Source organism: Ambystoma mexicanum, chromosome 9 (assembly GCF_040938575.1).
Source record: "Ambystoma mexicanum isolate Mex_15411 chromosome 9, UKY_AmexF1_1, whole genome shotgun sequence".
Taxonomy (NCBI): Eukaryota; Metazoa; Chordata; class Amphibia; order Caudata; family Ambystomatidae; genus Ambystoma; species Ambystoma mexicanum.
Genome location: NC_090931.1, coordinates 1,435,200,953 through 1,435,218,519, shown reverse-complemented (window position 1 = coordinate 1,435,218,519; position 17,567 = coordinate 1,435,200,953). Strand labels below are relative to the sequence as shown.

At 46.2% G+C, this 17,567-nt stretch overlaps 1 protein-coding gene across 2 annotated transcripts in view; it reads right to left on the bottom strand.

Moving 5' to 3' along the window:
- WNT6 (Wnt family member 6) overlaps positions 1-17,567 on the bottom strand; it is a 329,006-nt gene that overhangs the window by 19,286 nt on the left and 292,153 nt on the right. For both annotated transcript variants that reach the window (XM_069616855.1, XM_069616856.1), the window contains exon 3: positions 7,694-7,995. In XM_069616855.1, the coding sequence (XP_069472956.1) occupies positions 7,694-7,995 (302 nt within the window). The remainder of the gene's footprint in view (positions 1-7,693; positions 7,996-17,567) is intronic.

The following is a 17,567-nucleotide window of genomic DNA, read 5'->3' as shown; positions in this document are numbered from 1 at the left end:
AGGAGGCCCTGGATGCCTGCCACAGGCCACCTAAGGAGATGGGACCACCCACAGAGGCCATCCTCTGGCCTCACACTCCATGTGGGTGGTACCTGAAGTTAGGCAGGGGGTTTGTTGTGTTAGACTCATCCTATGGGTCCCTGAGACCACTCCAAGGAAGGGTGGGCTGACGTGGCCGATACCCGTTCGTTAGTACTGACACCAGGTGAATGTTAGAAAGGGGACAGGAAGTCTAGAAAAAAGGACATGTGTTTTTATAAATAAAGAGGGGTCCCCTTTTGGATTGCTATAAAAATCCTCTCTGGTGTCTGTGTCCAGCTAATTATCTAGGAACTCAGGGTGCAGCTGATCTCCTGTTAACAGCTATTTTATTTGACAGGTGCAGCGCCCCTCCCTAACCGGATGGCTTGGTGGGTGAGGTGGTTGGGTGGTTCACATGGGGACTTCTCAGGCCAGGGTCGAGGGAGGTTGACACTCTTGTTTGGACCAGGGCCGGAGAGCAGGGGCTACACAAAGAAGTCAAACTGTGATTGTAAAAATAAGAGTTGGAAATGGACAACAGGGTAAGAAAGTTTTCCAAGAGACGAGCAGTATCCGAGTTATGACCAAAACAAGAAAAAAAGGGTTTTCAAAGCTTTAACTATAAAAGAAGAAAGGTGTTCGTTATTCAAAGTTGCAACAGTGGGCAAATGTGGTGATATGAGGAATAAAGGAGAACCGAGCCAAGGTTCACACCAGGATTTTGAGGAGAGGAGAAGAAGGATGGTGACGGAATCGAGTGGTTCGAACTGTAAATACATGTGGCTGCAAATCCAATGGAAATACCAGAGAACTTGCAATGGGGTCAATTTCCCTGTGGAGGAGAGGTAGCATGTACTCTCTTTGCTAAGTTAGGTCATCTCGCATTATACTGCGCCCATCATGGCCGTAGTGGTCTTAGGGCACCTGTCTGAAAGGTGGCATATTGTGACCCTGCCAGGGTGTCGTCAAGACCTTGGTCTGTGCAAAGGAATGGAGGGGTTGGGGAAGAGGTGAAAGGAAAGAGAAATGAGGCACTACAATGACCAAAATCAGAAAGGAAAAACTATTGGGATGAATGGGAGTAGATATAGCTGTCGAATTAGGGATGCGTGTTTCTTAAATGTGATTAGTTATTGGCAAGCATGACTGAGGGTCGCAGGAGAGTACAGATCACTTTAGAGCAGACGTGTTGTGATGTCAATATCTGGAACCGACGATCCTGGTAGTAGCTGTAGTGAGATGGTGAGTGGTTGCACGACTGGTTTAAGAGGTGCTCAGGCATCTCTCCATGCTGATGTCAGTGTAATCAGTGTGCTGTGGAAAGGGGTTCCATGTAATAATGTCCCAGCAAAAATGTCTCCTGACAAAAAAGTTGCAGTTTTTTGTGGACACATCATTACATTGAACATGCGGGGCACACTCCCACAACCCCTGAATTTAAAATTATTTTTACAAGGGTAGCAGTGGACATCCCTGCAACCCGTCCCCATACATAATGTCACCATATATAATGTTGCTTATGGCTTTACCCAGCGACATTATGTATGGGGACATTATGTACGGGGACATTATGTATGGGGACATTATGTACGGGGACATTATGTACGGGGAAATTATGCATGGGGACAGGGGAAATTATGTATGGGGACATTATGTATGGGGACATTATGTACGGGGACATTATGTATGGGGACATTATGTATGGGGACATTATTATCTGATACTGTGGAAAAGGAGCGAGATGCTGCCGGGGGTGTCTGCACTATCAGATGCCCCACAGCAAGTGACAAGAGGAATAAAGAGAGTGTCACACACACACCGGTCCATTTGTTGCATATCAAGATGCACCAAGTCAGCCTTGAGGAAGCGCCCATTGCCATCACATTTGTCAACCGTGGCTCTGCACTGCACAGGAACAATGTGTTTGTCTTGGAAGCAAGACAACGTGGCGCAACACAGGTTTGAATCCCGATCCCGCGCTTTAAAGCCCACTAGCTGTTTATAAATGAACAATAAAATAAAAATAAATAAATAAATAAATATTAAGCCAGGTTTGAGGGATAGAGTGTGCAGATCCCTCTTTCTTTGCTCCTGGGCAGGGAACTAAGCCTAGTGCAGGAGATGTGATATGTGTATTGATTAGCTTAATCCCCATCGATTATCCTCAATCTGTAGGTTTAGTTTAGTTTAGTTTAGTTTATTATTTATAATGGGCAGTTATACCCAGGGGTATCAGGGCGCAGCATGTACAAGAATATGCGAAACTTGGTTACAAGGTGTAAAAGTACGAATTGGCGTAGGGAGAATGTACAGAGCAGCAGAGAAAGCAATCAATATAAACAATATATACACAATAGAAGTGGCAAGCATACAAGTACGGATCACATGAGGAATAACCTTGGCATTTAATTGTCTGGGAGGTCCTTCATTTTCAGCCATGAGATGACCTTAGAGCGGAAGTTCAGGTAGGGCATGTCTGCTCTAAGGTTAGGGGGCAAAGAGTTCCAAAGTTTGGCTGCTTTTACCGGGAAGCTGTTACCTCCTATGGTGGCGAGTTTATAATTTGGGACAGAGAGGCAGTCTTTGTAAGCCGTTCTGAGGGGTCTCGCGGAAACTTGTCTATGGAACCTGTTAATCAGGTAGATCGGGGCGGCATTGTTAAGGGATTTGTAGGTGAGTGAAGCCGTTTTTAGGAGAATTTTATCTCTGGTGGAGAGCCAATTGTTCTGTTGACTGAGTCCTGATATATGCTCTCTTCTGGGGATCCCTAGGGCTGCTCTCAGGGCGTTATTCTGGAGAGTTTGTATCTTGCTAGTGGTAGCCTTGGAGGATCCCAGGTAAAGGGCATTACAGTAGTCAAGGCGGGATAGTATAAGGGCTCTAGCGATTGTAAGACAGCTGGTATCTGACAGAAATGGTTTAGCTGAGCGGATAAGTTTGCACGTGTATGCAGATGAGGATGCCAGTGAACTCAGTTGTCTTTTGAAGGAGAGGTTAGAGTCTAAGTAGAAGCCCAAAGTTTTAACCTCCTGTCCAACTTTAATGTTGTTCCCATCTATCTTGAAAGAGTTGTAGGCCGGGCTAAGTTTCCTTAGACTGTGTGTTGTGCCCATGATGATAAGCTCTGTTTTCTCATCATTCAGGCATAGTCCGTGGGTGGCCATCCATGCCTGGATGATGATGTACACCCTATTTAGCAAGGCCAAATCCTTTCCATAATCTCCAGAAAGCGGAAGGAGGATCTGAGTATCATCTGCATAATTAGTGTAGGTGATACCAAGATGATCCAAATCATCGAAAAGGGGCTTGGTAAATATGTTGTACAGTGTAGGGGAGACGCAGGAGCCCTGTGGTACACCACAGGTGATGGGTATGGGATCTGCTGCAGCTGTGGGCGAGAAGACCCTCATAGTTCTACCGTTAAGGAATGAGGTGATCCAAGAGATGGCCTCAGGCGAGAAGTGTGCTGGTGTGTGGAGATGTGAGCATAGGACAGAGTGGTCGACCAGATCGAAAGCAGCAGAAAGGTCAAGGAGGAGGAGCAAGGCAACTTGTCCTTTGTCCCTGAGTGTGTCAATCTGGGCTTTCAGGTCGATGAGTGCAGTCTCAGTCCCGTGTTGAGGGCGGAATCCTGATTGTCTGGATCCTAGCAGGTGGTGTTCTTCCAGGTGTCTCTGTATTTGAACGTAGGCGACCTTGTCTAGGATTTTTAGTAAAAAGGGAACAGTTGTTATAGGTCGGTAATTGGTAGGTATGGCTGGGTCAAGAGTAGGTTTTTTTAGTAATGGAAGTACCCAGGATTGTTTTAGATTCGTGGGGATGGAGCCAGTTGTGAAAGAGGCGTTGATCAGTTTCGTAATGAAGGGTGAAAGATCGCGAGCAGCGTCTTTGATAAGCTGTGCTGGGCAAAGGTCTCCCTGGCAGTTAGAGGGTTTCAAGGACAAGATAATTTTTTCTACGTCGAGAGTATTGACTTTTGAAAATTTGAAGCGGGTGGGGTCTGTGGTTACGCACTTGTCTGGTCTTCTGGAGGTGGGCAAGTCTTTTAAGGTCGCTTTTTTGCTAGAGATTTTAGTTTGGAGGGTCTTGATCTTATTGGCCAGGGCATTCTGAATTTCTGAGCACCAGTTTATATCTTTGGTGCAGGTATCAATGGGTAGTATGAGGGTTTCGACTTCTTTGAGAATGGAAAAGAGTTCTTTCATATTGGACTTGGCAGATGATATGCGAGAGTCAAAGGAAGTTCGTTTGGCCATGTATATTTCTTTTTTGTAGAGTGCAGTTATTTTAGATAGATTGAGTTTGTTAGCAGCTGAGGGACATTTTTTCCATGTAGTCTCGCAATTTCTCTTTTGTTGCCTCAAATTTTTGAGGAATGGTGTATACCATTTGTTGAGGTGTGATTTCTGTTTGCTGGGTTTGAGTTTGAGAGGGGCGATGAGGTCCAGTGCTGTGGCCATGGCTTTATTATATTCCTCAACTAGGATCTCTGGGTCTGTGTTGTCCGGAAGTGAATCAAGTATGGGGAGAAGGTTCGGGATGAGTCTTCCTGCGGTAATGTTTTTCTTGTTTCTGGTAAGAATAGGTGGGGCTGTTGTGATAGGAGTAGGTGTCGGTCTATCGGTAGTTAGCCAGAACGAGACTAGGTGATGGTCGGACCAGATTAACGGTGAGATATTGGTGATGTTTGCTACACGGTTGTAATCGGCCACCCAATCAAGTATTCTACCTTTCGAGTGAGTGGGGGCCATGCTTCTTTGCGCGAAGCCTAGTTCAGCAAGGGTGGTGGCAATAGAATTAGATATAGGGTCTGCTGGGTCGTTGTAGCCTAGGTTGAAGTCCCCCAAGGTGAGGACTTGAGATGAGGTTTTAAGATTACTAGTTAGGATGGCGTTGAGGTCTTCATCGAAGGTACTGATGGGTCCTGGCGGACGGTAAATTAGGTGTATGGTAAGTGTTTGGGTGTTATTGAGTGGGACTTTGACTGACAGGTTTTCGCAGGATTGGACAATGTTGGGTGTAGCAAGTCTCATGGGTAGGCTGAGTTTATGTATAATAGCGACACCCCCTCCTCTGGAGTTAGGGCGATCTTGCCTCAGGATGGTGTACTTATCTGGGACTGCTAGCATGATCATGGGGCCTGCTGCAGGGTGTAACCAGGTCTCGTGATAGCCAGGAAGTCTAGGTCGTCTTTGAGGATCAAGTCTGCTATTTCTATAGCATGTGCTACTAAGGATCTAGCATTGATCAAGGCTCCTTTGATTTTAGGGCTGACTGTATTTGTAGTGGTAGTTGTGTTCTCAGTAGTACTTGTGTGTCGTTTATCTTGAGTTGGTCCAGGTGTACTCTGGCAGGGGTGTATGAGTATGGGGCTGGAGGGGAGGTTGTGATGTAAGTTAGCAGTTTTAATATTGGGGCTGAGTTGGGGCGACTGCTTTGAGGATTTATGTAAGGTAGGCAGCGATCGGGCCAGTGGCTCATACATTTTGGCTAGTCTAGCTCTAAGTGTTAGGTTTCTGTCTATGGTAGTACGGGGGAGACTAGGTAGTAGCTGAAAGTTGGCTGGCTCTGTAAGGGGTGGAGTCTGGTTGGTGAGGCTAGAAGGAGGGGGCAATGTGGACAATTGTGGTGCCATCTTACAATAAGTAGCGAGGTTCAGGGGGATGAGTATGGAGGCGTGTAAACTTATGGTAGGTAGACGCATTCTAAATAGAGTTGAAGGTGAGGTCTTAACTGAATAGGTGCTAGTAAGGCAACGTGTGTAAGCCCTTTGAGCTTGGGAGAGAGGCTGCACAGTGAATTAGGCACAAGGTTGCTAACTAAGGTCACCTCGTGCCAGCAGGCTGAGTGCTTCTCTGTTTGACAAGGCAGTAGGTCTAGGTATCTCAGAGTTGGAGATAGCGCAGGTTGGCTGAATACATCTTGTGTAAATCTTTGAACAGTAAGTCTAAATATGACTAGATTTGAGAGCTGGCAGCATGTCTAGATACATATAAATTCGAGATATCAGATGCTATTTGAGCAATACGTCAATTGGTGTAAATCTAACTGGATAGCAAGAGAACATAGTGTAGCTCTAATACAGATTTAGTACTCATGCAAGGAAACAGATTAGCAGCATGTCATATCTGACACATGTTAGGCACATGATGTAGATTCGGTAGATATTGTACATTGATTAGGGCGAGGCTTTGCAGAATCTTTGCAGTTGTTGTCAATCATATTCACAGTGAGTTAGAGAGTGACCATTATTTTCGAAGTTACCTTATGCGTTATAGTGCCTTGCACTAGTGTGTCCGCGGGTGCTGAGCGAATGGTCGTTGCTCTTGGTCTGCCACTTGAAGCGCCATGGAGCGAACAGGGGGCAAACAGGGGCCTTGGTGTGGGCCTTTGTCGGTGGCCGGCGTTTCCGCCTGCCGGCGGAAGGAGAAGGATAAAAGGCTTCAGTTGCCTAGCTGCGAAGCCGCGCGGCCAGAGCCTTGCTCTGGTGCCGCGATGTGCCCGCCATTTTAAAGTCAGGCGGAAGAGGTGGACAAGGTCAGGCAGTGCCTGCAACACGGTGCGGTTCGGAGCGAGGATGGGGATCAAAGCAAAGTATGCTTAATGCGCATACCGAAGATATTGCTGGACCAATCCAGCTAGTGGTTGCCTCACCCTTTTGGTGTCCAGGGTGCCGAGGCAATCTGAGGTGCGGCTGGGCTGTGGGTGATGAGGGCCGCTCAGGGCTCTCTGGAGGCTCTCAGGTAAATCAGGGGCAGTGTTTGTGTGTAAAGTGCTCGAGAGGGCTTGTGTGCACACACTCACTTGTACTGGACACCTTATGCCCAACTCAGGGCCAGCTGAAGATGTCGTGGGGGCCCCAACAAAATTATGTTTGGGGGCGTCTAGCCTGCACGGGTAAAACCCCCCTCAGAATTTGAACAATGAAAATGCATTGACGCAGAGTGGTGTAGTAGGGTTTTCAAGTGCATACGCACTGTGGAGAAACAGTAAATATGTGTTTTGCGGCACAAAGAGTTGCATTTGGTGCAGTATTGTATCCGGTAAACACACATCTGAACCCACAATCAATGCATTCTTATAATGGGGTGAATTAATGTAATGCCACATCAGTAAATGACATTAGTGGTGTGGCGAATCAATTATAATGGAGAATATGTTTACTAGTGCGAATTCCAATGTGTGATATTCCTTGTTTTGTCATTGAAGTTGCACAACAGGAGCCAGACCTTGCACATTATTTATCTCCAAACATATTCACTGCCCCACACCAATTTATTGAAAGCTGGGTGAAACGTGTCTGTGATTATTTAATGCCTTTTGGGGAGATCTTTGGCATATTTAAATAGTCACAGCCTTTGTTAAGATTGGGGCATATCGTCAGCCTTAGCTTGTTACCCGAGTCTCTAGCAATATCCTAAAGGAAGCAATACAGGGGGTCTGTGGGTGGTGATATCCTGGGGATATGTGTGTTGCCCACTGTAGAGCAGAACACAGGAAGGCAGTAGGCATGGGAAGTAAAGCCTAAATGAGCACTTAAGAAAAGATATTAAGAAGTCTTGGTCAGAGGCATAGGTGACCCGCAAGGTTTGGGGGCCCATTTAAATTGATAAGCTTGAGATAGCCTGATGCCGGTCCTGACCTAACTCTATAAAGGTGACTTCCTACTTACCAGCCGCCCGGCCTCATTGTTGTGCAGGTCTATGAGGGTGCGGATGTCGCTCTTCCCTTTCTTCCTAGTGGCGTCCATGAACTGCTTGGATTTCTCGTAGCCGTACTCCACGTCATCGCCACAGCCGCCCCACTCCCAAGCGGTGCCCTCTGTACTCTGCCCAGGGCCAGGAAGAGGGGGTGCCCGGCTACGGATCACCTCGCAGCCACACTGTAGTAGTTCCCCCATACTGCAGGCCTGCGTCACGGCGTGGATCACCCCCGCTGCAGTGATGGCGTACACGAAAGCTGTCTCTCTGATGTCTGCAAGAAAGGAACAAAACATGTCACAGTCAAGTTCACTTATTTCCATGTCATTTTTGTCCTGCGTTTATTCAGACAAACTCAAAATATCTCAACAATAAAGTAAACCACTTCAGCCTGTCCCCCAATCCATAAAACATAAGAGCCTGGAAACTAGATGACAAAGACAAGGCTACTTATATGTTACAAATACAACTATTACGAGACCCTGTCCGCAACCAAAAACAAACACTGTTGGCAAAGGCAAATTAATCGGCTACTAGCTCAGCAAAGGGCCTTTAGTTTGGATGCTAGGAGATGCCACTAGCTCAGCAAAGGGCCTTTAGTTTGGATGCTAGGAGATGCCACTAGCTCAGCAAAGGGCCTTTAGTTTGGATGCTAGGAGATGCCACTTCCTCAGCAAAGGGCCTTTAGTTTGGATGCTAGGAGATGCCACTAGCTCAGCAAAGGGCCTTTAGTTTGGATGCTAGGAGATGCCACTTCCTCAGCAAAGGGCCTTTAGTTTGGATGCTAGGAGATGCCACTAGCTCAGCAAAGGGCCATTAGTTTGGATGCTAGGAGATGCCACTTCCTCAGCAAAGGGCCTTTAGTTTGGATGCTAGGAGATGCCACTAGCTCAGCAAAGGGCCATTAGTTTGGATGCGAGAAGATGCCACTTGCTCAGCAAAGGGCCATTAGTTTGGATGCGAGAAGATGCCACTAGCTCAGCAAAGGGCCTTTAGTTTGGATGCTAGGAGATGCCACTAGCTCAGCAAAGGGCCTTTAGTTTGGATGCTAGGAGATGCCACTTCCTCAGCAAAGGGCCTTTAGTTTGGATGCTAGGAGATGCCACTAGCTCAGCAAAGGGCCTTTAGTTTGGATGCTAGGAGATGCCACTTGCTCAGCAAAGGGCCATTAGTTTGGATGCGAGAAGATGCCACTTGCTCAGCAAAGGGCCTTTAGTTTGGATGCTAGGATATGCCACTAGCTCAGCAAAGGGCCTTTAGTTTGGATGCTAGGATATGCCACTAGCTCAGCAAAGGGCCTTTAGTTTGGATGCTAGGAGATGCCACCAGCTCAGCAAAGGGCCTTTAGTTTGGATGCTAGGATATGCCACTAGCTCAGCAAAGGGCCTTTAGTTTGGATGCTAGGAGATGCCACCAGCTCAGCAAAGGGCCTTTAGTTTGGATGCTAGGAGATGCCACCAGCTCAGCAAAGGGCCTTTAGTTTGGATGCTAGGAGATGCCACCAGCTCAGCAAAGGGCCTTTAGTTTGGATGCTAGGATATGCCACCAGCTCAGCAAAGGGCCTTTAGTTTGGATGCTAGGATATGCCACCAGCTCAGCAAAGGGCCTTTAGTTTGGATGCTAGGATATGCCACCAGCTCAGCAAAGGGCCTTTAGTTTGGATGCTAGGAGATGCCACCAGCTCAGCAAAGGGCCTTTAGTTTGGATGCTAGGAGATTCCACTAGCTCAGCAAAGGGCCTTTAGTTTGGATGCTAGGATATGCCACCAGCTCAGCAAAGGGCCTTTAGTTTGGATGCGAGGAGATGCCACTAGCTCAGCAAAGGGCCTTTAGTTTGGATGCTAGGATATGCCACCAGCTCAGCAAAGGGCCTTTAGTTTGGATGCTAGGATATGCCACCAGCTCAGCAAAGGGCCTTTAGTTTGGATGCTAGGATATGCCACCAGCTCAGCAAAGGGCCTTTAGTTTGGATGCTAGGATATGCATAGATTCATTAGAGAAATCAATCTTCAGTTTCAGCTTTTATAGTAATGGCTCATCAACCTTGGCTCTATTTTCAGGGATAAAATCGAAACCATAAGGAAGGGGTTCCTTGTGCTTGGCAAGCAAGCCTGGCCGGTCAACTGTGTCAGCAATATAGAATACTGTAGCACACTATTACTCTGGATCCGGCTGATCCTGTGACCTCTATTTTTGGGAAATTGAAGCCCACCAGCACTAGACCCAGTGCTTTATATGGACTCCCTATAAATACAGCAATTGTTACGTCGCACTAGCGCCATGCTTAAAGATGGCCTTGCTACCGCTCTTGTGAAAAGGTGTGTCCTTGAGAAGTTTCTGTTGTGTCGTTTTAGAACAATAGCAAACCTTCGGGATATGTGTGATTCCTCGCCCGAATCCCCCGTTTCCCCATGTTTAAAACCCCACCCTAACCCCCTGCCCACCCGTTTTAACCCTCTACCCCACCCCCTCATACATATATTTTATGTAATCAGTATTTTCTTGGTATTTTGTATTCGTTAATAAACCTTTCTCTAGTTTTCTATTCGGTTAAATCACTGGATACCAAATCTTCATGTCATTTCGAATCTGGCTGCTGCGCGCTAGATTCAGACTGTCTATAAATTGAATGGTATTATTATGATGTTAAATGTAGTGCGATTTCAATATCAACATGCAATGGAATTAGCATTCATGATATCTAAGACAAGACCTTAAGAAATGTTGAGGAGAACCAGGAAGGCATCATGGTCCCTCTCTGGCTAACTTCCTCCCCAGCCTTTAATACCGGGGGACGTGCTCTGCTTTTGGAGAGGAGGGCACTCTTTGGGTTTGCCAATGGTTTGTTTGTTTGTTTGGTTATTATTTTATGTAGCGCTTCCGGATCGCGGAGGTTAAAGGGCGCTTGGTACAAGGTTACATTATATACAGTTTACAATTATACATTTATACAGTTTGTACATAGAAACATAGTTACGGTATAGATAGTAACATCAGCCGTGGTAGAGCTAGGATGGTGAATGCTAGGTTTTGTTCAGTAACCAACTAATGACCTGTTTCCTAAATGACTGAAAGGACTCGATAGATTTGATGTCGAGAGGGAGCGTGTTCCAAAGTTGCGAGGCAAGGACGGTGAAACTAGATCCTCCAGCTCTTTTTAAAGTAAATCTGGGCACCGGTAGGCATAGTGTGTTGGAAGATCTAGTTATTCTGACGACAGATTTTAAGTTGAATTTGTTGATGATATTTGGAGGGGATAAATGGTTTAGGGATTTGTATGTGAGACAGATGGTTTTTAGGTCGATTTGTTGTTGTATGGAGAGCCATTTACACGATTTTCTGGTGGATAAGATGTGCTCTCGCCTGGGGATGTTTAGTGCTGCTCATAGTGCGTTATTTTGGAACACCTGTAGTTTATTAATTATGGATTTGTTAGCACCTAGGTATAAACTGTTGCAATAATCCAGTTTGGATTGTATAAGAGCTCTGGCCAGCGTGAGGCAGCTGTTGGAGGACAGGAACGGTCTGCAGGCCCTGATCAGTTTGCCCGTGTAGGCAGTTGCTGAGGCAGTCATGTTGATTTGTTTGGAAAGGTTAGTATTGGCATCAAGATAAAAGCCAAGAGTTTTCACACTTTTAACAATTGGAATAGTGTTGCCGTCGATGATAATACTGCTGTAGTTGGGGCTGAGTTTCAGTAGGTTATTGTGTGAGCCGACCAGGAGAAGTTCAGTTTTCTCATCATTCAGGCAGAGGCCGGGGGTGGCCATCCAGGCCTGAATGATGGTAAAAATGTCGTTAATCCGGATAACGCCAACATTGTAGTTGCCTGAGTGGGTCAGGAGTATCTGGGTGTCATCTGCATAATTGGTGTAGGTGACACCCAGATGGTCCAGTTTGTCAAAGAGTGGCTTTGTAAAAATATTGTACAAAGTGGGTGAAACACATGAGCCTTGTGGGACACCACATGTAATAGGGATGGGGTCAGCTGCCGCTACTGGTGAGAAGACCCTCATGGTTCTGTTAGTCAGGAAGGATTGAATCCACATGACAGCAGAAGTGGAAAAGTGAGCAGCGGAGGATAGGTGGCTACAGAGGATATTGTGGTTGACCAAGTCGAAGGCTTCTGACAAGTCTAAAAGGAGTAAAATGGTGGCGTTACCTTTGTCTTTGATTTCATCAATTTGATTTTTGAGGTCAACAAGGGCAGTTTCTGTTCCATGTTGGGGTCTAAAGCCAGATTGTCGTATTCCCAATAGTTGGTTTGTCTCTAGGTGGTCCTGAATTTGCATGTAGACAACTCTGTCAAGGATTTTGAGCAAGAATGGGACCGTGGTGATGGGTCTATAATTGGTGGGTATGGCCGGATCTAGAGATTGTTTTTTTTAGAAGTGGGAGAACCCAACGTTGTTTCAAGTTATTAGGGACTGAGTTATTGGAGAAAGACAGGTTTATTAGTTTGGTGATGAAGGGGGATAGGTCTCTGGCTGCGTCTTTTATAATCTGGGCGGGGCAGCTGTCCCCTTTGCAATTGGAAGGTTTTAGAGAGGCTGTGATTTTTTGTACTTCTAGTATATTAATCCTTTTGAATGTAAAGCCTAGATTAGTGTCAGTGGGCACTAAAGGTGGTGTGCTAGAGCTGGTGGATTTGCTACTGGTGAGTTGTTGTCGTTTACACTCTATTTTGGTTTGGAGCCCTGTGATTTTAAAGTGACCTGCTTCCCAAGCTTCATGGTTATGCCCAAGGGCCCTTAATGCTTTCAATAGCTCAGAAGATGGTGGTCCTTATGCTTTTGCATGACACCTGTGCAGGAGTAGGTGGCACTTCATTGTCCTGGGACTTCTGCTGCTGAAGGCAAGGCGTGCTGGAAGTCATTACTTCTTGCAGACCGCTGTGCTGTCGGTCATTGAGAGATCATGGCAACCCATGCTATGTTTAAAGGAAGTCAAGTCTGTACTCTGGACCTCTTTGTTGTCAGTCTTTGGAGGATACTTGTAATCTGTGTCATGCCTGGTAGCGATTTGGTCTGGCTGAACCTCAGATCAGCCCTCTACATGTCGTTCAGGGATCACACCAATCCATGGCAGGTTTTAATGAGGTTCAAAATGAATTGCGCCACCCCTTGCTCTCAGTATTTGAGCTCGGCATCCTGTGGTTTTGAGCAGTAGTTAGCTGATTGGGTACCTGAATTGCAATGAAGATGATGTTGATGATAATGCTGAATCGTAAGCGAGAATCAATTATGATGTTAATTAACGTATAAACAGAGTGCGATGCCGTTTCAAGCCAAATCCCTGGAGGTTGAGAGAGTTGGCCAAGAGGGACTTCCATGATCTAAAAAAATGATCCATAAGTGTAATAACACTAGACCACAACTAGCCCTTCACCCTGCCAAGTACAGCATCCAGGGTAATCTTGGGCACAGCACTATCACAGTGAAGCGAAACCAGTACATTGTGTCAGCATCAAACTGTACCAACAGAAAACTCGATACTCCATCATCAAGTTGGAAACCATAGAAATGATGTGGGCAGTGGAGGATCTCAGTCATAATCTACCCCAAGAGCATTGCCCTCTCATTCCAAATCATGCACCTCTGGTATGGTTTATCGAAATAAGGACATCGAAGCCCACATACAGAGGTGGTTTCAAGCATTATAGCCCTTCGAGTTCTCTGTACTCCATCGTGGTAGATGAACATATAAGAATGTGGACTTCCTCTCATGCTTCCCCACAGAGGCGTGGCTAGAGCAGGGGGCTGGGAGAGCTATAGCCCGGGGGTCTTTTAGTTGGTGTCCCCAGATAGAAGCTCAAGGGCTACAACCAAAAGGCCAGCTAGCCCTGAGTCCCGACAGTCCAGACATTAGCGTAACCCCAGATCTTTTCCAGACCTATCAACACCCTTGTTGTTACCCACTCCATTGATGAGGCAAAAGGAGAGGAGTATGTTACTGAGTGAGCTGCGTGAAGGAGAAGCTTCCACATATTGCAGAAGACTGTGCTATAAGTCGATCCTTCATGAAGACATTTGTCATACGCGGGCCATGGCACAACAGTAGCAAAGAAGCACATGCAACATATGGAAGCAGCCTTCCGCAAATGGAAGCGAGATTGTGGCTGAAGATAATACTGGGATGGTGGCCGGTCTGTTGATGTCACGCGATGTCAGCAGCAGGAGGAATTTCAGAGAATTCTGGTGAACCACCATGGAGTATCAGTGCCAAAAGGCAATGTTGCCACAGAAAAGGGTGTGCAGGCCACTAGCCATGACCTTTGACCATTCTAGTAACCACATAGTTGGCCATTGGCGTTTAGCCTTCCCCGCGCATGCTCAGTTACTGCGGCAGTTGTGTGGGGGACCACTCACCCTGTTATTAGGTCATCCACCCTAAAGGGTCTGTAGCAATGCCCAGTAGCAGGTCGCCTCTGAGATGAAAGGGAGTTACAGGTTACTGCTAGCCCGTGCACCCCTTATGCAGGGTCGAGCTAGCTCTGTGGGTCAGACCCACGCTCAGGCTGTGAACCAACCGGTAAGACGCAGGCTGACCGGTCACATGGGTCCATGACCTAAGCCCATCAGCTGTTGAAAAACTAAAATGTTTTCATTTGTTCAATGGGCAGATTGAATCCCTTTGTGACACCCCTGACCTTGCCGAGGGCTGGTGGCTGCTCAGCAGCTGCAATGTGCCCCAAAATGTTGCAGCATAATGTTTGCAGGACTGCACACTGCCAAACGTCTGCGAATATCAATGTCAGCCACATTTTCCAGGCCTTCAAACCAATGCGATAGGCTTTCTTTTTCAACTAGCCAATCAGGTTTCCTCTTACTAAAATTCACAGACGTTTTACGAATCCGTGGAAAGAAATGGGCTAATCAGGATACCGACCGAAAACGGCCCTCTGTGTCTGTAAACAGTTCAGGTGAACCCAGACATCCCTAATTATGTTTTGGCCCCTCATGGCCAGATTTAAAATAAACCACTGAACACATGTGTGACGAACCACACATGTTTCATGAGACAGACAAGTTGCAAGGTCCTCACGAATATTTGGAGCACGATTTTGGGACATCCCTATAAACAGTAAAGTCTACAAATGTTGGAATGTACACGTTAAAGAAACTAGAAAGTGCACTCAGTATGAACAATATCCATCACAATACATGTTAAAGCTTTGCTCGCACTGTGCAAACGTGTTAGAGTATTTTTGGTGTGTGTGTGTGTGTGTGTGTGTGTGGTGAGAGGGAGAAAGAAGTGGTCAGAGGGAGAAATAGAGAAAAACATTGAGAGAGAAAGAGCTCGAAAGAGAAAGAAAGAGAGGCAGAAAGCAGAGTCCGAGAGAGAAATAGTGAGAGAGAAAGAGAGACAGAGAGGGACAGAGAGTCAGAGAGAGAAAGCGAGAGAGAGAGAGAACGAGCAAGAGAGAGAGAAAGACAGTGACAGCAAGGGTGAGAGAGAAAGAGAAACAGAAAGAGAGAGAAAGATATAGAGAGTCAGAGACATAAATAGAGAGAGAGAGAGAGAGAGAGAGAGAGAGAGAGAGAGAGAGAGAGAGAAAGAGAGGGAGACAGAGGAGAAAGACAGTGACAGAGAGTGAGAGAGGGAGAGAGAGAAAGCGAGAGGGAGAGAGAGAACGAGCAAGAGAGAGAACAAGAGAGAGAAAGACAGTGACAGCAAGGGTGAGAGAGAAAGAAAAACAGAAAGAGAGAGAAAGATATAGAGAGTCAGAGACAGAAATATATATATATATATAGAGAGAGAGAGAGAGAGAGAGAGAAAGAGAGGGAGACAGAGCGAGAAAGACAGAGAGAGAGAGAGAGAGAGAGAGAGAGAAAAACAAAGAGTGCAAGAGAGAGAGAAAGAGAGAGGTGGAGAGAGAGAAAGAGAGAGACAGAGAGAGGGGGAGAGAGAGAGAGAGAGAGGGAGAGAGGGAGAGAGAGAGAGAGAGAGAGAGAGAGAGAGAGAGAGAGAGAGAGAGAGATTGAAAAGGAGCAAATAGGGAGAGGGTGCTAAGTTGTTTTTTGATAGGCTGGTTACTGTGATTATTATTAAAACAAGCCCACACATTGCCTGACAAACTTTATTAAAGTTATGGGTAACCTACTGTTATAAAAACCCTTGTAAAAGTTAAATAGGGCCTTTGATGTTCCTCTCCGGGGGTGGCTATGCCACCCTTTCACTGTCTGGCTGTTTAAGCCAATGTTCGGTGACTTTCTGCTACTCATTCTCTCAGAGGAGCAGCACAGGGAACCACACACACGTGGCACACGTCCCTTGTGTGGCACACAGGGACACACTGGATCGCAGCACTCTGTGACTAGAGCCTCTCAGAGGTGAAACCCAAGAGCCGCTTTGGATAGGGTACTAGCGGTATTACCCAAATTGTTCGTTTACAATTGTTCGAATGAACTATTGACCGAATTTAAAAGGTCACAATTGACCTTTTCACAATTGACCGAATATACATATATATTGGTTTGGTAATATATATATATATATATATATATATATATATATATATATATATATTGGGGTTTTGGGGGGTTTGGCGTTGGGTGGGGGTTTCCCCACACATATATGGTGCAATTGACCTTCACAATTCGTCAATTTTGAGAAAGTCAATTGTCATTCGAACAGTTGTAAAACGAACAATTCGTATACAACCGTACTATCCAGGCAGGGCCATTGGTACAATGGGCCGACTCAATGAGCTGCTGCTCAGAGCTTTGCATGGGGGCGATGAAGGGTGCACCCGATGGGCACCTCAGGTCTGCACCTGCTCCCTAGCAGCCGATTCTCAAAGCCCAAAACTGGAGCAAAGCTGGAGATAAGGCAATGCGACTCACAATGTGTCCTCAAATGTACCCTGGCTCAAGACCATAGAAGTCCAGGCGGATTCAGCCCTTGATATAGAGCCCAGTCACTCCTGAAGAAGCGGCTTCAAATGAGATTATACGTTTATTTTTAAAAGAAAGTATATTGATTTTGTCCCGTATCTTCAATATATTTTGAATCAAGTTAAAGTGGGTACCATACCACATATCCTAGCACAGCAGGTGTACTTTCAGTCTATTCCGCCGTCCTGTCTGCTGCTTTCATTCTGCCGTGAAAGACCAATGCCGCCCCTTTCCCCTGCTCTTGGCCTGGCAAGGGAGGGGGCAAGGTTAAGGTAAACTGATGCAGGGACTGCCTTGTCCCCCAGTGCAACCCTCTGAGAAGCGTGCACACGCAAGGGGTGTGGGGCGGCGGGGCGGAGCCTGCTGCATAGTTCTTACCAGAACATTCTGCAGGTGGGGTGATTCGCAGCTGTGACTTAACCCGTTCATGGAAGAGAGGGATGCTCTCCACCTGTGGCTGCACATGTCGCTCGCAGGAAGTGCGTCGGTGAATCAAGGGCTGTGCCTTGAAATCTATTGCTTCTTTTTTTTTTTTTTTATCTAATTGACTAATTGACACAAAAGACACACATCTCTGACTCCTATGCTTCCATCCTCCCTCTGGATTGTCCTTTAAAACAATGGAGTTATGGATGTTGGCATCGTATCCAATGGGCAAGATGGAACCACATAACTAATTGCGTTTGCATCCCTCAGCGGGATCAGGTCATTTCAATACTTCCATGTAATTTACTTCGCTGCCTTTACTTCGAAAATATACTTCGAATATATATAGAGAGATTTCTTTTCATTATTATTTAAACATACAGTTTTATTACAAAAACTTTTGTTTCAACATCTTACTTCGAAGGTATACTTTTGCGGCGGGGAGACCGCCTATTTCCCCCCCTTCCCCTTCACTACCACCCCACCCCAAACCCTTCCCCGAGCCCTTGTACTCCTTACCCTAC